Consider the following 16,883-nt stretch of genomic DNA (forward strand, 5'->3'; position numbering starts at 1 on the left):
ATGGTGCTGGGGGCAGGTAGGAGCTTCTGTTCCTCTGCGCCCCACACTCATCCTGAGCCAGGGAAGGCGAGAGGGCATCGTTCAGAATTAGAAGTAAACTGTGGGGGTCTCTTAAGGCTCAGAGCATAAATGTAACACCTATTCCAAGTTAGAACTCAGATGGGTCCCTATAGATGAACCCTCCCAAGGGTAGCAGGGCCATTTCTCAGAGGGGACCCTGGTTGCCCAGAGGTAACCCACATCTGGTCTTGTGTGTGTGGTGGGATTGGCCCATTCCCTGAATGGGGAGGGGAGTGAGAGGATGTCTGTTGGGTTTTGGCCCAACTAAGACTATTTTAAGAGGACCCGTGATGAGGCCCAGGGACAGCAGGCACTTACTTCAATGGAAACTTTATTTTTATCGGGTACTAGGCCGGGCAGGCCCCAGCTCAGCCAAGCTTGGACAGCACCCGCAGTGCATCTGCCCGCCCTCTCTGGGCAGGTGTGCGTCAAGCTGGCCCAGAGAGGCAGAGGGCTCCCTTGCCACCACCATCTCCATCAGGGCCCGCCGAGGCCAGCGACTGGGCCGCAGGGAGTAGGCGGAAGTGGACCAGGCAGCAGGCAGTCCATATTTTGCAGCCAGGTGTCGAGTGCTGCCACAGGCTCTCCCCCAACCTGGCCCAGGCTCAGGATCCAGCAGCACGATCAGCTCCTCCAGCACTTCCAGCTCATCCAGGAGGCGAGACAGCGGCAGTGATTCCAGACTTGGCAGCTCTAGGAGACAAAGGGAGGGGTGAAGGGGAGGAAGCGCAAGCTTCCAGCCCACCTCCCCCCCTTCCTTGGTGTATCCTCAACTAACCCCTGCCTAGGAGTGGAGGCAGAGGGACCTCCTTCCCTGAGTCCCTGGCCTCTGAAGCCTCCAGGGAGCCTGGAGGGGACGAGTGCAAGGACAATAGGATGTGGGTGTTCAGGTCGTTGCAAATCAAGCCAGGATAGGGGTGTTGGACGGCTTTCCCCTGGTGGTGGCGACGGCAGTGCCTTTGCAGGGCGAGCAGGAGGATTACTGCTGAGGTCACGAGCAGAACCAGCACCAGGGACAGGTCAAAACTCCAACTCGGCCAGGCCTGCTGAGGGACTTTGTGCTCAAGATGTCCACGGGAGACTGGGGATCGCCGGTGAGCTGGGCTCCTGGGAACTAAGGACGCTCAGTTTTCCACGTGTCAGGGGGCAGGGCTCCTTGTTAGGGACCGGCTTCTGGAAATGAAGTGGGAAGCATGCCCTACTCCTGCCTCCTCAGCACAAACTTCCCATCCTTAAATCTCTCAATGGGGCCACATCCCCGCCTGATCCAGCCCTCCCACCCCCCAACCCCGACTCCTTTAACCCCTGATACTATTAATACTATGCCCCCATCCCTATCCTCTTCAGTTAGGTTACACCCTCCCTTCCCTTGATACAGACCCCGCCCATCCGACCCCAAGCCACGCCCCCAGCCCCCGCCCCACTCCGGCAGGCTGCACCTTGCCCAGGCCCTCCGGAGCCCAACCAGCACCTGTCTGCCGCGCCTCCGGGTCCCGCCGCGGCTCCCCAAGGAAGTGGGGGCCGTTGCTCCGCCGCCACAAGGGCTACATAGCTCCTCGCTGTTGGGGTTGCACTGCCCAGGAGGACACTCTTTGAAGGGGTGCGTTACGTGATTGCCCGCATCATCCGGCCGGCAGTTTTCCGAAAATTCAGTCTGGTGGGACACAGCGTCTCACGTGCAGCCGCCAAACCTGCCCCCTCTGCGCTAGCTACGTGCTTTCCCCTTTGTCCTATCCCAGCAGTCCCCGCCCCTTGCACTGTACTCACCCAACCTATCAGCGGACGCGCCCACCTCTATTTCCCCGCCCCCACCCCCCCCCCCCCCCACACACACACACTAGCCCTGCCAGTCTCCCAACCTTCTCTACACAGGCCCCGCTCCTTTCATTCCCCCGCCCACCTCTTCCTCGCCTCCCGGTTCCCGCCTGTCTAACCGGCCACACCCCTTAACCATGACCCTCTTAACTCACACTGTCCCTTCGCAAGCTCAGCCCCCCATCCCCACTTTGTCTACGTACGGCCCACCGCCCCTACCCCGAAGCAAGCCTCACGGGCCATACCCCACAGACCTCGCCCCTTCCCCTTTCCCTATCACCCCTTAACTCCGCCTGAACATATGCAAACGCCCAGTCCCCGCTCCTTACCCGAGCAGGGGGCGGCCCGAAGCGCTGCAGGCAGCTGCCACTGCACAGGTCGTCAGGGTTCCAGTACTGGAGGCGGCTGCAGTGCTGAGAGGCCTTCCTCGGCGCCGCCTGGGCCAGGAGCAGCACGGCAGTCAGGAGGAGGCATAGGGGCCCCATCCTGGCGGTGCCTGCCTTCTGGGGGGCCATGACCACAGGACTTCCTGCCACAGCGCCTCTGCCGCACTTGCCAGGAAACCGGGTCAGAAGAAGGAAGCAGTGGATGTGGGGGCATAGGATCCCCAGTCCCCTTTGGAAGCCAGGAATCTACTCTCCAGCCCCCAGACCAGCTCCTGGCCCGTTATCAGAGAGGCCACAAGGCCTCAAGATGGCTACAGCGAGGACTCTGGAGCCGGACTGCGTGGATTTATATCCCATCTCTGCCATCTTCTTGCCCTCTCTTTTCCCATCTGTAAAATGGGATAATAATAGTACCTGTCTTAGAAGGTTATTGTGGAGAAGTAAAACCATTACTGGAAGTAAAGCATTTAGAACACCTGGCACCTGGCATAGAGTAAGCTTAAGTATTAGGTACTACCTATTCCCATCTCAGGGCAGTGGGCATAGAGGACCCAGCCATCACCCACTGGAGACTCCCACCCAACTCCCAGCAATCTTACCTTAGCTCCTAACCCCAATCTCCTCCAGACTGGGAATCCTCCAACCTGCCACAACCAAGCATCTCCCCCTTGAGAATCCTCTGATGGACGTGCTGAAGTTTCAGCACAAAGGCAGCCCCACCCAACCAGTCCCACTTGGGGGTTTCTAGGACCCTGGGAATGCTGCTTTCCCACCTGTTGTTGGAAGTTCCTTGGCTGAGGTTGTGGCCAGAGCCCAGCCCTACTTCCCCTTTTCATCAGCAGATGTGGGGGTGGAAGGAAACCAGCCCACAGCCAGGCTCAAGCTAACAACGAAGCTCTAAACCCTCAATATAGAACTTTATTAGGGGCGGGGCGATAGAAGGTCCCTGTGTTGAAGGTATTACATCATGGAGACCCGGAGCCTGGAAAAGATGGCACTAGGGAGTTAAGGGAGCTTTGAGGAGGGGTCCTGGCCAGGAACATATGTGCCTGCCAGGGGTGGAGGGCAAGGAGGTCAGCATCTCAGAAACGGCCATGCCGGTGGTCTGGGGACCGTCGTCGATTTCTTTCTCGGGGACGGTGGCCAGTATGGGACCTTGGGGGTGACCTGGGGACAGGAGAGAGGAGGGTTAGAGCCATGGGAATGGTGTGCAGATCCCCCAGTTCTGCCTCTCTGCTCTGGGATAAGGCATGGCAGTTGATGAAGTCAGTAGAGTTCCTGGGGGTGGCCTCAGGATAGGTGCACAGGGGCCGACCTCAGGATTGGAGATCCAGGATGGACTTGGGTTTGGGGTTCAGGCTGGTTTGGGGGTTGGGACTTAGGTGCTGGTCTTCAGATGGGGCTCAGGGCTAGTCTTAGGGCACAAAAGGCTTGAGACACTTATTGGGGCACAGGATCAGATTCATCTCAGGATACAGAGGCCTTGGGATACGAGAAGTCTTGGCAGGCTGGTCCTGAGGTACCTGCGCCTGGGTCCCCGCCCATAGAGCTGCCGCCGGAGGTTGCGGGAGATAGGTCGCAGGTGCATGAAGTTGCAGAAACCACCCCGGGTACATTCCCTGGGTAAAGCATGGATGGACGGATGAGGCCATTGTCACTGACAGCCCCCTCAACACATACACAGAAGTCTGGGACTCCAGGTGACCATCCCACCCCTGCACTACCATACCCCATCTCATACTGCCGACAGCACGACTCCCGGAAGTCAGTGACGGGAGACAGCTCGGCATGCACAGCCTGCCCGTTGAACCAGCGGTTATTGAGTTCAGCCACTGCCCGCTCTGCATCCTCCTCGCGCCGAAACTGAGGGAAAGTCGGTCAGGGTCAGCAATCAAACTCAGAAATCAGGGGATTAGCCAGCAGCTCAGGGTCTGGAGTGGATTTAGTGATGGACCTCAAGCTGTGAGGCTTCAGCGGTGGCCGTTAGGCATCGCAATGCCTCCACCTCTAGGCTCTAATGGAGAGACAGCAGGCACCTTGACATAAACATTGCCCACGAGGTGATCCCCCAGGTTGTCGCACACATTCATCTCTTCAATCTCCCCGTACTTCTCCTGCAGTTCCGTGAACACTTCCTGTGGAAGACCAGGAGGAACTCAGCTGAGCTGCTGGCCCACAGGAAACTGAACCCACCCCTGCCAACCCTCACCTCGAAGAAGTTATCATAGTGTTCTTGCACCTCCACGTCGCTCACGTGACCTGGAGGAGGGGGGCAGGGTGGAATCAGGGCGTGGCCTGCTGGGAGCTGTCCGCCCTGCCCCCAAGACAGGTCCCTCACTCACAGTGCGATCCGTCTGCGGTTTGGGCGGTGTTCTGTGGATTCCGGTACAGGTTGAGCAGTACTATGGTCTGAACAGAATTTAAAGGGGGGCGGGGCCTGAGCTCAGAGGGCGGGGCTATATGCAAAGGAATTGGGTATGAAAGTTGGGGGTGAGACCTTGCACCAGAGAAAAAGCATAAGCATCTTGAGTGCATCAGCAACGCCTGTCCCTCAGAAAACCAGAAGAGGGGGTACCTAGCAGTGAGGGACAGCCCAGGGGTGTGGCCTTTACGTACGGGGGCGTGGCAAGTTCCTGGGAGAAGGGCCTGAAGGTTGGGGGAGGAACCTGCAGAGGTCCGACAAGAAAAAAGCCGGGCGGTAGGGTGGGCCCTAGAAATCCGGAAAAGGCGGGACCTCGTGATGGTGGACAACAGAAGGGGAATGGACAGGAGGTTAACCCCCCAGGCTCCGTGCCGGGTCTCACCTGGCTGAAAGTCGGTTTGTTGTGAAGCCGGGAGCACCGGTCCCCATGCCGGCAGGCCCCGATCTTAAAGTAAAAAGAGCAGTTAACCCTGGAAGAGGTGCAGAGACAGAGGTGAACCGAGGGCCGGGGAGCCGGACACCCCAGAAACACTGCCCCACGCCGCCCAGCCACCAGGGAACCAAGTGCCTCGTCCTCGGGCTCCCGAGGGGCCACTCCCTGCGCCCGTTCTCACTTGTCCTTCTCAGTCCCGAATATCGAAGCTAAATATTCGGCCATTTTTACCCGAACCCTGCAACTATGTCTGCTATTTACGTCACTTCCGTTGCTTAGGGGCATTGGGAAATGTAGTTCTTCGCGGCCTCCGGACACTCAGAAACTCTCTAGTGCGCTTGCGTGATGGAGGCTCGCACCCTCCCCATGGACTCACCCACTGGAGTTGCCTGAAAGCGCATGCGTGCGGCGTTGCCTGACCAAAAAGACTACAAGGTCCAGAGATACTTGCGGCATCTCGCGCAAAAGTCCGTAGTTGAAAGTGGCAAAGGGGTCCAAACAGGAGGAAGTAAGACTCCACTGGTGAGTTAGGGGTCGTCTCCGTACCCCAGTAAACATAAAGAGCGTCTCAACCCAGTCAGCTTGCTGGTGGGGGCGGGGGTACCCTTCTTTCAGAAAACCCACCCTTCAATTTCTCTCCCTTTTGTCGTAATAGGGGCGTGGTTGTTTGTGATCCTTGCATCTGTCACTTAGGGTCAGGGCTTGGGTCTTGCCCTGAAGACCCTCGGAAGACCCGGCCCCAGCGCAACTATGAACTTGGAGCGGGTGTCCAACGAGGAGAAGTTGAACCTGTGCCGGAAGTACTACCTGGGTAAGGGCTGATATCTTAGGGTCCCCGGAGAAGAGAGGGGACGGGACTAGAGCGCCTGGGGGAAGAGGGTCTAGGGGCCTGGATTCTTGGGTCTAGAGGATGAAGTGGCTGGGCACGCCGACTCCTGGGTCCCAAGAGAGGAAGGGCCTGGGTCCTGAGGAAGGAGGAGACTGGGGCCTCAATTTCTGGGTCCCAAGAGAGGAGGGGAGTTGGGGGCCTGGGCTCCTGGTCCTGCCAAAAAGATGGTTGAGGACTCAGATTTCTGGATCCCGGGGAGGAGTCAGGATTCTTGAATCCCTGATAGCAGAGATCTCCATTTGAATTTGGGTATGGGAGAGGACCTTCCAAATTGGTCTTCTACGTGGGTGTTGGGAGGATCCTCATTGCCTTAAGTCCCAGTTTATTTTCTTCTCTTTAGGTGGGTTTGCGTTCCTGCCTTTTCTCTGGTTGGTCAACATCTTCTGGTTCTTCCGAGAGGCCTTCCTTGTCCCGGCATACACGGAACAGAGCCAAATCAAAGGCTGTGAGTCCAGGGCACAGATGAAGGGAGGCCATCGGGTGTGGGGAGGGGGACTCTGGGAGCCTTGCTAGGAAGGGACAGTGGAGGTTCCAGAATTCTGGGACTCTGTGGAAGAGAAGAGAGGGCCGGTCTCGGGGAGACCAGAGAGCAGGTGGAGGCCAACCTTTCCCCTCCTGTTCCCTCTTACAGATGTCTGGCGCTCAGCTGTGGGCTTCCTCTTCTGGGTGATTGTACTCACCACTTGGATCACTATCTTCCAGATCTACCGGCCACGTTGGGGCGCCCTTGGGGACTACCTCTCCTTCACCATACCCCTGGGTACCCCCTGACAACTTCTGCACAGGCCTGAGGACCAGGATGGGCTCCTCTACTCCAAGCCCGCTCTCAAGCCCCTAAGACTTGTTCCTATCTCCTGTGTTCTCTGCTGACACCCCCTAATAAAGGACCCTAATTCTCAATATTGATTTCCTGGGATCTTTTGGAGGTTGAAGCATAAAATGATTATTAATATTCCGAAACATTTATTGATTCCTTACTTTGTGCTAGGCTTAGTGCTTCATACATGATGCGCATTAGTTCACTGTGTACTACTCATAACCCATCAAAAATAGGAACTTTCTTGCTTGGGAACCCTATTGTACAGATCTGGAACCAAGAAAGCAATAATACTTCCGTTACTAGGGACTGTTATCCTGTACAGGTAGTATGTGAATTTGAAAACATTACTTCCCTACTCGCCCTCATTATTCTTATCAGAAGTGTGGATCACAATGCTACCCCCTAGAATTTATCTATGCCAAGGCACATGTGGTAAATGGAAGTTCCTCATTTTCTGAAGGAGATCGTCTGCAGCAATAGACATGTATTCAAAAGATTTATTAGAGAAGGTTTCCTTGACCCTCCTATTTAAAATTTCAATCCCCACCTTGGCACCTCCCGTGGAGCCCTACATCAAGGACACCCTACATCAAGGACAGAGGACAAAAACTCTGGAATTAACCGAGCCCCCATAGCAACTAATCTAAACTGGACAGCCCCCCAACTCCATATTAGGTAAAATATCCACCATGTAGTAACCTTGTAGCTTCCTGACCAATCACCTAATGCCATCCTGCCCGCAGGATTTTTCTTTGTCTTGAGGCTATAAAAGTTGGCTGCTAGCCCACAGAGGGGGTTGACTTTCCCTGGCTACCAGGAAGTTGGCCCGCTGTTCTTGCAGCGACCCTTCTCTTTTTTTTTATTTATTTATTTATTTATTTTTATTTATTATTTATGGTTGTGTTGGATCTTCGTTTCTGTGCGAGGGCTTTCTCCAGTTGCGGCAAGCGGGGGCCACTCTTCATCGCGGTGCGCGGGCCTCTCACTATCGCGGCCTCTCCTGTTGCGGAGCACAGGCTCCAGACGCGCAGGCTCAGTAGTTGTGGCTCACGGGCCCAGTTGCTCCGCGGCATGTGGGATCTTCCCAGACCAGGGCTCGAACCCGTGTCCCCTGCATTGTCAGGCAGATTCTCAACCACTGCGCCACCAGGGAAGCCCGACCCTTCTCTTTAATAAACTCTATCTTCCTTACATTCTGCCTTGTGTCTGGAAATTCTTTTCCAACCCGCGCTCGGGCCACCACACTCCCTATGTCTTTCAGGCTATATCCTTTCTCCTCTTACATTTCATTTAAAATGTTCTACTTGTTTATTGTTCATCTTCCATCCTCTAAAATATAAGCTCATTAGGGCAAGGATTTTTGTCCATTTTGTTCACTGCGGTGTCCCCAGTACCTAGGAGAGTACCTGGCTCAGGTACTTAATATTTGCTAAGTGAATGGGGCTGCACCTGAAAAGAGTTTAACAGGTAGCTGGCACCTAGTGAGTGCTTAGTTAAGAGGGAACCCAGCCTAACCCCAGACTTGTTTTCCTCTTAGGGACCAAGAGAGACTCCCACGGTTAAATAACTCCTGTTCAATAGCGAAATTGGTGTTACTCAAAGCTTCTAATACTGTGAGTGCCAAGCAACCTCGCGACGCTCTGATCCTTGGTCTCCCACCGTGCCTCGCGCGGCGCAGGCGCCCTTACTTCTGCTGAGTCTCGGGAGCTAGAACCACACCTCCCAGGAAGCGCCCTGGGATATCGTTGGTTTGTTTCCGGAAACCTGGCCCCAGAAAGGTGGGACTTAGAGCTGGGAACCGACAGCGGCAGCTGTGAATTGGCCAGGGTTCGAGATTGACGGTTGCATTGACTAATGGAAACAAGGGATTGCCGAAGGGGCCCGCCCACAGAAGCGCAACTGGAGGAGGTGGTGGCCTCCGCGGCCGTCGCGGCCGGACACTGCTCAGGGCGGAGGACTGCCCACACACGAAGCTTACCTTTGACTTCTCCCCGTCTGCCTCCGGCCTTGACTTGTGACCCTAGGCTCTTTTGGGCTTCTCTGACCCAGCTAGCCAGACCCCAGACCCCAACCATGTTCCCGGTGAAGGTGAAAGTGGAGAAATCAGGTGAGGACCCCGAGGTCGGGGGCCTGTAGGGGAGCACCGGACTGATCAGGGTGTGGGAGTCCTTATAGACAGCATTATCGCGATAAGGCGGACTACGCGACTTCTCCCCGCAGCCCATCTGACTATCGCTGTTAGGCATCGAGCGATTCCTGCCACCTTGATACCCTCCGGTCTGTGTTCAGGATAGCTTTGAGGTTGAATGGTGGTGGCTCAGGCAGTGGTGTGGTGCGGTAAGACATGGGGATCCCGAGCCGTGTGACTCAAAGAAGTACTCTTTTCTCCGTTTCCCCATTTCTCGCAGTGGTCATGAGTCCAGCATTTGCTGAGCACCTGAAGTACAGGAAAGCTTTTAATCCTCGTAGTCACTGTATCCCAATAATCCTAGGAATTGGGAAATGTGGTAGATGGGGAAACTGAATCTGAGAGAGAGGAAGTCATTTTGGGTTGGGGCCAAGCTTGATGGGAACCCAGGACTGGCACGTTAAGGGTGGTGGGAGAGGCATGGAATCCAGACAACAAAATAATAGTAAAATGACGTGAGATGTTAAATGCTATAAGTGGTAATAAAACGAAACAGGAGAAGGTAGGGAGATCAGGAGTGAGGCAAGGTGAGGGAGAGAGCGATGAGGATAAGTGAGGGAACAGCAAATCTGACAAAGAAAATAGCTTTGAAACAGCGGAGAGGTGAAAGCCTTGTCCGGAGTGTTCAAGGGCCAGCACGGAGGCCAGTGTGGCTGGAGCAGAGCGAGTGACGTAGAAAGTGTGAGGAGATGAGAGCAAAGGGGCCGGGGGGGGGGGGGGTGGTGGCAGGGGGCAGGTCTTTGGCTTTTGCTCTGAGGGAAATGGGGAGCCAAGGGAGGGTTTTGAACCAAGGAGGGAGTTTTACAAGATGGCCCCCCAGATGCCAAAAAATGCCCCCAAAATCGTGGATGGAAAAGTGAAGGGGGCCTGACCACAACAAAATGATGGTGGTGAGGAAGGAGTAGTCAGGGTCATGGAGGCCTGTGAACACCAGGCTGAAACACTCAGACTCTGCCCCAGGGGGGCACTGCAGAGTCGTGGACGGTTCTAAGCAGGGAAGGTTCAGGGTCAGGTTTGGGTTTAGGAAGATTCCCCTGGCCACTTTGCGGAGGGTTCATTAGAAGGGGAGACTGAGGCTGGGAGCCCAGGGGGAGGGAGGGAAAGGACCCGGCTGGGCAGACTAGGGAGGGGGGAGGGGGGAGAGACACTCAGGGGACCAAGTGGACAGGCCGTGGGGTGGGTGGGGGAGGGAGAGAAGTGACCGTGTTGAGGCCCAGGGAGGGATGGAGTGACAGTGTGGATACCCCTGAGAAGGGGGTCCAGGAAAAAGGATAAGTTTAGAGAGACACTGAGGCCAGTGTGGGACCCAGTAGGTGGCAGGAGCCCGGGGGATGTCAAGGGGAAAGTGTCCAGGAGTCCATAGGATCCCAAGATCTGAGGTTCAGGAGAGAAGCAAGGACTAGGGAAAGAGAGATGGGCATGATCCATACCTTGGCTCCTAACCAAGGCTCTTTGCTAGAATCTCAGCTGCCCCCAGCCCTGCATCCCCACCCTGTCTCTCCTCTGAGTCATGTCTCCTGGTCTCTTCAGGAAGTCTCAGGGCTGACAAAGCATGTCCCCAAGTGTCCTTCCAGGCTCTAGAGCGCTGGGTCAAGCTCCTACTAGTTGGAAGAGAAGAGCGAACACCCCACAAGAGTAAGAGGAGAATATTTATAACATCATCATCTACTTATGTTCCATGATGAAGAGAGGCAAACACACAGGCTGACAGGGCCAGGCAGGGGCTGTGGCATGCAGGAAGGTGGGCCCAGATCTCATTTCCTGGGGGAAAAAAAGCCAAAAATGGGTATTTGAGATGAAATCTCCCAATTATTAAATGTAGTCATCTTATTCAGATTTAACTCAGATTTAAAATAACACAACTACCTCAGCCAAACAAAGCACATCTGGCGGCTGGATTCTGCACCCAGTTTGAGTCCATGCCTTATAACTTCACCTGTGGAGCCAGATGACCTGGGTGCAAATCCTAGCTGTGTGACTTTGGGCAAGTAGCCTAACATCTCTGTGCCTCAGTTTCATCATCTGTAAAATGAGGATAAACATCATATTTACCTGCCAGGGTTATTGTGAAAACTCAATGGGTTAATATGTGTGATGTGCTTGGAACAGTGCTTGGCACATAATAAGCACTCTATATATGTTACTCATTATTATTGCATCCTGCTGAGATTCATATACAACATAGGTTTGTTTAAACCTCAAAGCAGTCCTAGCAGGTAGGTATCATTCGGAGACCCATTTTCGAGATGAGGAAACAGGCTCAGTGAGGTAAGGTGATTCACCTTAGGTCACACATGAGCATGTGGGTCAGCCCTGGAAGCCAGAGCTCTTGCTCATCATTTCGGTAGTCTCTGCCCGCTGTACCCTCCCAGCATGCCTGGGCCCGACCGAAGGATTGGATACACATGCCCTTCCCTGGCCCAGTGGCTGCCCACCTGCCGTGGGCCTGGGAAGTGACTCCTGCTCGGTACCCTCTTCCGCAGAGTTGGAGATGGCCAAGGCCCGGAACCAACTGGATGCTGTTCTGCAGTGTCTGCTGGAGAAGAGTCACATGGACAGGTTGGGACCTGGCCCAGCATGGGGTCATAGGGAGTCGGGGGCCCTGGGTGGGACTCCAGAGGCTGGCTTAGGGAGGAAGGGGCCCAATGGATGAGGCCACTGGGTGCCTTCCCACCCTGGGCCCTTGGAACCCTGAGCCTACAGTTCTCCTCTGCTACCAGGGAGCGTCTGGATGAGGAAGCTGGGAAGACCCCCTCAGACACCCACAACAAGTAAGTTTTATTGATGGGATCTGTGTTTGAGGGTTTGTGGTAGATAACTTCTTTCCTCATCCAAGCCCTGACCACCCTGCCCCATGCTTTCTCCACCACACTCCTAACCACTCTCCATGTACAAAGGCCCTGGGGCAGCAGAAGCTTAGGTCCCCTGATGATGCCACCTCGAGCCCCGGTGTGGGGGGAACACAAGGCCTAAGGAGTTGGTGGCGTCTGTATGAGCTTGATCACAGTACCCCCAGGGTGCCCTTTGGGGGGTTTTGAGCAGGCATTTGTTCATGGGTAAGCCTGCTGACTCCCTGTCTCTCCCCACAGGGATTGCTCCATCACGGCCAGCGGCAAACGGTAAGGTGGCAGGGGCCCCAGCCAGCTGATGAGAGGTCCTCAGTCCCCACCCCGGTCCTGAAATTCTCCCTCCCCACACAGGCCATCTGCCCGATTCCCCCATCAGCGGAGGAAGAAGAGGAGGGAGATGGATGAGGGGCTGGCCGAGGGAGGGCCACAGCGATCCAGTGAGTAGGCGGTGGCCCTGGAGGGCAGGCAGTGATGGGGGTCTATGTGACGATATTCATACCCCTCCCACTCACCACCCTAGACTCGTACGTGATCAAGCTGTTTGACCGGAGCGTGGACTTGGCTCAGTTCAGTGAGAACACACCGCTGTACCCGATCTGCCGAGCCTGGATGCGCAACAGCCCCACAGTGCGCGAGCGTGAACGCTCACCCAGTTCACCGCTGCCCCCACTGCCTGAGGATGAGGAGGTGGGATGGGTGGTGGGCCCCCGCCCAGCAGCCAGGGAGGGCAGTGGGTAGACAGTCACAAGGTACCTTCCCCCCAAGCTAATGGGATAGACAAGCACAGGTCTCTGTGTCTCTCAGGTAACTCCTGGATCCGGTGAGGCACACAGATAGGAACCCTTAGGCCAGGGGAACGGTTGGAGTGCCCCAGAGCAGACAGACGTGGCTATCCGTTCTGGGAGGGAGAGGGGACAGGGTTCCTCTGGGCAAATAGATGTGACCTCCAAGATCAGGGGTTCCCAAGAGCTGGGGGACTGGGCAGGGGTCCTTAGTGCAAACAGGTGTAGCCACCTGGCCTAGGGGAGCAGATGGGGACCCCTTGGGCTGGGAATGGAAGTCTCCATAGATGGAGGTCTGTGTGCTGGGCAGGAGTAATTGAGGGGATCCCTGGGTTGGATAGGATAAAACAGGGATCCTTGGAGCAGACAGACATGACTCCTAAGTACAGGTCCCTGGTGAGACCCTCATGTCTTTTGTCACTGGGAAAGGAAGGAGGTGTGAAATGTGTGCCCCTGGCCCTCTTCTCTGACTCTCTTGGGCTTGGTGTGGGGTCCTGTATCCTCAGGGTTCAGAGGTCACCAACAGCAAGAGTCGTGATGTGTATAAGCTGCCTCCACCCACAGCTCCCGGACCACCCGGAGATGCCTGTAGATCCCGAATTCCATCCCCACTGCAGCCTGAGACCCAGGGTACCCCTGATGATGAGGTGGGTGTGCAAGGCCGGCCTGGGGCAATGGGGCAATGGGGCAGGAGTTGTGGGGCTCGGGCGTGGCCACCCAGCCTGGCCTCTCTGTCCATGCAGCCCTCTGAGCCTGAGCCCTCACCCTCCGCACTCATCTACCGAAACATGCAGCGCTGGAAACGCATCCGCCAGAGGTGAGCATCCCCCAACTGCTTGTTCCCTGTGGCCTGTGCGCCAACTGCTGAGTCCTCCCTCTGCCTTCCCCCCACCCCAACTGCAGGTGGAAGGAGGCATCCCATCGGAACCAGCTTCGTTACTCAGAAAGCATGAAGATCCTACGGGAGATGTACGAGCGACAGTGATGTTCCCCTGTCCCCAACCCCACACCAATAAACATTCCCCTCGTCCACACTGGCCTCCGCTTTCTCCAGCCCATCCTTCCCGGATCAGACATAAAGCAGTTGGCACAGCTGTAGCACATTTATTGGGGGAGTGAGGGGATGGGGCATCAGGGAATTTGAGGCGAGAGAAAGATTGTGGGGAATCAAAGAAAGTGGCTGCTTAGTTGGGTCTTGGAGAATAAGGGGAGGGGTGTGGAAGGTGGCCATGTGGTTGGAGACTTGGGGGTCAGGACAGTGACTGGGGAGTTCTGGTTGGAGCTGGGCGTAGGGGCCTAGGACATCCGTGCAGAGTCTGAGGAGATGGGGTGGGTATCTGTACAGTGTGAGGTTGAGGGTCCTGGTTGGCCTAGAATAGGTGTAAAAGGGTGGGGGTCAGAAAAGGGGTTCAAGAGTCTGGGGGTGGCTGGCTGAGGTTTCAAGTTAGAAGATGGGTTGGGGGGAGAGAGTGAGGAGAAGTGGAGTATCTGGTTGGAATGAGGGGAAGGACCCAGAATCTTGGGGACCAGGCCAGGAAGGTCCAGGGTGGGAGGTCTGTGCAGGGTTTGAGGGGAAGCAGGGGCTTATGCTTGACTGGCCTAGGCCTAGGGTGGGGTCAGGTCTGCCTACACCATAATCTTGGGTGGGGGGGATTGAAACGGGGTGTGGAGATGTTTTCCTAGAGAAGTCAGAAGGAAATAGGGAGTTTGGAGTGGGGTTCTACGCCAAGCGGGGTCAGTGGGGATGGGAGACTGTAGGCTGAGGGATTGTGCTTGTAGGGTCTGGAAGCCAGAGAGGTGTCGGGAGGTTTGAAAACAGGAGCGTGTGTGAGAGAGGGAGTGTCAGTGGAAAGGTCTAGGTTATCAAGGCTGCGTCTAGGTTGGAAGGTTCAAGGCAGACCCCAGATTGGGCGGGCGGATAGTCTTGGCGCGCTTGGGACATCTGGCTGGGCGGAGTCAGGTCGGCTTTAAAAGTGCGGTGGAGGGGCCTGAGGCGGCTCCCAGGGTTCAGGCGTGCCATGGCTCCTACTTGGCGGCAGCCGCCGGCGGCGACGGCAGCGGAGCCTGGGCCGGAGCAGGTGCGGCCTGGATGGAAAGGACGCCCTCAGGGGACAGCGCGGACGTCACGGACGCAGGGTCCACGCCAGGCGGCAAGCGGTAGCGGCGGTGAAACTCGCGCGCGATGTATCCGTGCTCATCCTGGAGGGAAAGAGGCTTGAGGGGCTCTGCCCATTCCCTGTAGATGCCCCGCCCCTCCGGCCTGCGGATCCCGCATACTTGTTCTGGCCCCGCCCCCGCCAGCGGGCTCACCGGGCGCTCCTCGTGGCGCGCGTGCACCTCCACGTGGTCGCCAACCACCTTGACGGCGATTTCCTCGGGTGAGAAGTGCTTCACATCCAGCAGCACCGAGAAATGCCCGGGGTCGGTCGATACCTGCGCACAGCCCGATAGTCATCGGGCGGGGCGAGGCTCCGGAGACCCAGAAAGGCCCCTCCCCTTGGTTCTCCGTTGGTTCCGGTGCTGCAGCTGTTCCTGGCCTCTGGAACTGGGGCGTCCCCTTTCCTACACGTAGCCACCGAGGACCTCTTCGCCCAGAATAACTGGGATCATCCCTCCCCTTGTAGCCACTGGGATTCCCCTCTCATCCAGAGTGATGAGGCCCCCTTACCCTGCAAGGTCAGGGACCTCCGTCCTCACGGGGTGAGGCCTGCCCTCTCCCCCAGTGTCAGCAACGCCGTAGTCGGCGTGTCCTTCTGAACACTGACTCCTCAGCCCCCTTCCCCTCAGAGCCCCAGGGGCCCTTACTGCGCCACCCCCGCCAGAAATCGCCAAGATGCCGCCTCCCCCAGTCTCCAGAGTCCCCTTTCTACCCTCCCACTCGAGTCACGGGATTGCTTGAGCCCTCAGTAGTTACCAGTACTCCTCCCCCACTTCTGAGTGGTCAGACCCCCCTTTCTCAAGTCACAGGACCCTCCCTCCCCTCTACCTCTCCAGGAGACATACAGTCACCACAGTCTCCAAACTCTCTTCCTCAAGAATAACAAAATATTCCCTCCCCTCGGGAGGCACTGGGAGCCCCACGCCCTTCAGAATGACTGGGCTCCCCCTTTTTCCCAGATTCCCTGGGTCCCCAGCCTCCTTCAGAATCACCAAGACTTCCCTCAGAGTGACCGCCCCCACCCAATTAGTGACCCAGCCCTTACACTCCTCTCGGAGCTGAGACCCTCCCCAGACTGACGGGGACCTCCCACCCCTTTCAGTAATCTGACCTCCGAGAATCCATACTCAGGGAACTCCGGAAGCCCCTCTGAGGGGCCGGACTCTCTGGCCCGCTCAAAGTCAAGGGACATTCCTTCACCCCCCTCAGGGTGACCGGGGACCCCAGCCTTGGAAGTAGACGGGTTACCGCCCCTCCCCCAGGCCTGGCACCTGGGTGGTAGGCAGCGCCACGCTGGGTGCGCGCAAGTAGTAGGGGGCCAGCGCGGCGGGGCACAGCGCAGCCAGCTCGGCCTCCAGCAGCCCCTCGCCGAAGCGCTGGTCGAAGAGGCGCCCGGGTGCCGAAAGCCCGGGCAACGGGGCCGAGGCGCGGCGCAGCCAAGACGGCTGCACAGGCACCGGGATCTCCATCGTGCTCCGCCGCCGCCCTAGGCTCCGCAGTGCCCCAGCGGGCGCCGCCGCTGCTTTATAGTACGCTCTGTGTCCGCCCCTCGGCGGGCCGCCCGGGGACGTTGGGACTGCGGCCAGAGCCGGCCATTAATAGAGTCTTATTTAGACAGCCCAACAATGACTTGGCCATTTATTAAGCGCCTGCTGAATGCCAGGGAAGTACCATTCCCCAATTTTCCGAAAGGAAAACTAAAGCTGAGGAGGCGGAGCCTTGCCAGAGTGGGGTGCAAGCGTGGCGTTTGGGACCCACGGCCTGAGAAACCCACCAAAGAATTCCCAGTCCCTTTAATCCACCCCCGCCCCGAAGGCGCTCTGAGGATGACGCAGATGGCGGTCTTAGGAGCAGATTCCTGGGTACAGGGAATGCGGTAGCTGGGCCAGGCTGTCAGGAGGACACAGAACAGACCCTATTCCCATCTCAGCAGGGCCCTGGTCCCAGCCCCCCGGCAAGCCGGGCCTAATTCTGTGCGTCTGACTCAGCCTCGGGTGCACAAGGCAGTGGGGTCTGCCAGGTGAGCAGCGGCCAGGGGGCGCGGGCAAGAACAGTCCAGGCTGGCCCCCCTGGGGCAGCGC

At 57.0% G+C, this 16,883-nt stretch overlaps 5 protein-coding genes across 11 annotated transcripts; 2 read left to right on the forward strand and 3 right to left on the reverse strand.

Moving 5' to 3' along the window:
- Nucleotides 1–6: 6 nt before the first annotated feature.
- IGFLR1 (IGF like family receptor 1) lies at nt 7–2,397 on the reverse strand. The gene is given in 6 exon segments (XM_061174156.1): nt 7–481; nt 484–753; nt 839–1,124; nt 1,126–1,233; nt 1,532–1,714; nt 2,205–2,397. Coding segments are annotated over 6 exon segments (1,107 nt in total). The 5' UTR covers nt 2,391–2,397; the 3' UTR covers nt 7–407.
- Nucleotides 2,398–3,336: 939 nt separating this feature from the next.
- U2AF1L4 (U2 small nuclear RNA auxiliary factor 1 like 4) lies at nt 3,337–5,372 on the reverse strand. Of its 4 annotated transcripts, none has more exons than XM_061174184.1 (9): nt 5,298–5,372; nt 5,066–5,128; nt 4,878–4,971; nt 4,604–4,670; nt 4,471–4,520; nt 4,298–4,396; nt 3,991–4,124; nt 3,785–3,880; nt 3,337–3,428 (listed from the first exon to the last, which is right to left on the reverse strand). In XM_061174184.1, exons 1-9 carry the CDS (start codon nt 5,339–5,341, stop codon nt 3,344–3,346), a joined length of 732 nt encoding a protein of 243 aa, XP_061030167.1. In that variant the 5' UTR covers nt 5,342–5,372; the 3' UTR covers nt 3,337–3,343. The 4 variants fall into 4 exon arrangements, with proteins under 4 accessions (XP_061030167.1, XP_061030168.1, XP_061030170.1 ...); XM_061174185.1 differs by having other exon boundaries at nt 5,066–5,153; nt 5,298–5,366; XM_061174187.1 differs by lacking the exon at nt 3,785–3,880.
- A 178-nt stretch (nt 5,373–5,550) lies between these two features.
- Nucleotides 5,551–6,905, forward strand: PSENEN (presenilin enhancer, gamma-secretase subunit). 2 transcript variants are annotated; one of them, XM_061174204.1, is made up of 4 exons: nt 5,551–5,638; nt 5,772–5,927; nt 6,346–6,450; nt 6,637–6,905. In XM_061174204.1, exons 2-4 carry the CDS (start codon nt 5,867–5,869, stop codon nt 6,774–6,776), a joined length of 306 nt encoding a protein of 101 aa, XP_061030187.1. In that variant the 5' UTR covers nt 5,551–5,638; nt 5,772–5,866; the 3' UTR covers nt 6,777–6,905. The 2 variants fall into 2 exon arrangements, with proteins under 2 accessions (XP_061030187.1, XP_061030188.1); XM_061174205.1 differs by having other exon boundaries at nt 5,558–5,638; nt 5,810–5,927.
- Nucleotides 6,906–8,732: 1,827 nt separating this feature from the next.
- LIN37 (lin-37 DREAM MuvB core complex component) lies at nt 8,733–13,676 on the forward strand. 2 transcript variants are annotated; one of them, XM_061174182.1, is made up of 9 exons: nt 8,733–8,932; nt 11,497–11,572; nt 11,734–11,784; nt 12,103–12,132; nt 12,214–12,299; nt 12,383–12,549; nt 13,209–13,291; nt 13,388–13,461; nt 13,548–13,676. In XM_061174182.1, the coding sequence occupies exons 1-9, from the start codon at nt 8,899–8,901 to the stop codon at nt 13,595–13,597; spliced, it is 651 nt and encodes a 216-aa protein (XP_061030165.1). In that variant the 5' UTR covers nt 8,733–8,898; the 3' UTR covers nt 13,598–13,676. The 2 variants fall into 2 exon arrangements, with proteins under 2 accessions (XP_061030165.1, XP_061030164.1); XM_061174181.1 differs by having other exon boundaries at nt 8,735–8,932; nt 13,151–13,291.
- Nucleotides 13,677–13,732: 56 nt separating this feature from the next.
- Nucleotides 13,733–16,369, reverse strand: HSPB6 (heat shock protein family B (small) member 6). 2 transcript variants are annotated; one of them, XM_061174190.1, is made up of 3 exons: nt 16,074–16,369; nt 14,922–15,077; nt 13,733–14,843 (listed from the first exon to the last, which is right to left on the reverse strand). In XM_061174190.1, the coding sequence occupies exons 1-3, from the start codon at nt 16,269–16,271 to the stop codon at nt 14,670–14,672; spliced, it is 528 nt and encodes a 175-aa protein (XP_061030173.1). In that variant the 5' UTR covers nt 16,272–16,369; the 3' UTR covers nt 13,733–14,669. The 2 variants fall into 2 exon arrangements, with proteins under 2 accessions (XP_061030173.1, XP_061030174.1); XM_061174191.1 differs by having other exon boundaries at nt 14,955–15,077; nt 16,074–16,351.
- Nucleotides 16,370–16,883: the final 514 nt, after the last annotated feature.

The sequence above is a fragment of the Eubalaena glacialis genome, chromosome 18 (assembly GCF_028564815.1).
Source record: "Eubalaena glacialis isolate mEubGla1 chromosome 18, mEubGla1.1.hap2.+ XY, whole genome shotgun sequence".
Classification (NCBI taxonomy): domain Eukaryota; kingdom Metazoa; phylum Chordata; class Mammalia; order Artiodactyla; family Balaenidae; genus Eubalaena; species Eubalaena glacialis.

What these genes read in the sequence shown, in the direction of transcription:
- U2AF1L4 (XM_061174184.1), bottom strand. Translation starts at nt 5,341, where the DNA reads ATGGCCGAATATTTAGCTTCGATATTCGGGACTGAGAAGGACAA. An exon ending in CAGGAACTTGCCACGCCCCC is followed by an intron (nt 4,671 to 4,877) that starts GTACGTAAAGGC and finishes AATTCTGTTCAG; the next exon opens with ACCATAGTACTGCTCAACCT. An exon ending in ACTATGATAACTTCTTCGAG is followed by an intron (nt 4,397 to 4,470) that starts GTGAGGGTTGGC and finishes GGTCTTCCACAG; the next exon opens with GAAGTGTTCACGGAACTGCA.
- PSENEN (XM_061174204.1), top strand. Translation starts at nt 5,867, where the DNA reads ATGAACTTGGAGCGGGTGTCCAACGAGGAGAAGTTGAACCTGTGCCGG. An exon ending in GTGCCGGAAGTACTACCTGG is followed by an intron (nt 5,928 to 6,345) that starts GTAAGGGCTGAT and finishes TCTTCTCTTTAG; the next exon opens with GTGGGTTTGCGTTCCTGCCT. An exon ending in ACAGAGCCAAATCAAAGGCT is followed by an intron (nt 6,451 to 6,636) that starts GTGAGTCCAGGG and finishes TCCCTCTTACAG; the next exon opens with ATGTCTGGCGCTCAGCTGTG.
- LIN37 (XM_061174181.1), top strand. Translation starts at nt 8,899, where the DNA reads ATGTTCCCGGTGAAGGTGAAAGTGGAGAAATCAG. An exon ending in GGGAGGGCCACAGCGATCCA is followed by an intron (nt 12,300 to 12,382) that starts GTGAGTAGGCGG and finishes TCACCACCCTAG; the next exon opens with ACTCGTACGTGATCAAGCTG. An exon ending in CACTGCCTGAGGATGAGGAG is followed by an intron (nt 12,550 to 13,150) that starts GTGGGATGGGTG and finishes CTGTATCCTCAG; the next exon opens with GGTTCAGAGGTCACCAACAG.
- HSPB6 (XM_061174190.1), bottom strand. Translation starts at nt 16,271, where the DNA reads ATGGAGATCCCGGTGCCTGTGCAGCCGTCTTGGCTGCGCCGCGCCTCG. An exon ending in TGGCGCTGCCTACCACCCAG is followed by an intron (nt 15,078 to 16,073) that starts GTGCCAGGCCTG and finishes GGCTGTGCGCAG; the next exon opens with GTATCGACCGACCCCGGGCA. An exon ending in CGGGGGCGGGGCCAGAACAA is followed by an intron (nt 14,844 to 14,921) that starts GTATGCGGGATC and finishes CTTTCCCTCCAG; the next exon opens with GATGAGCACGGATACATCGC.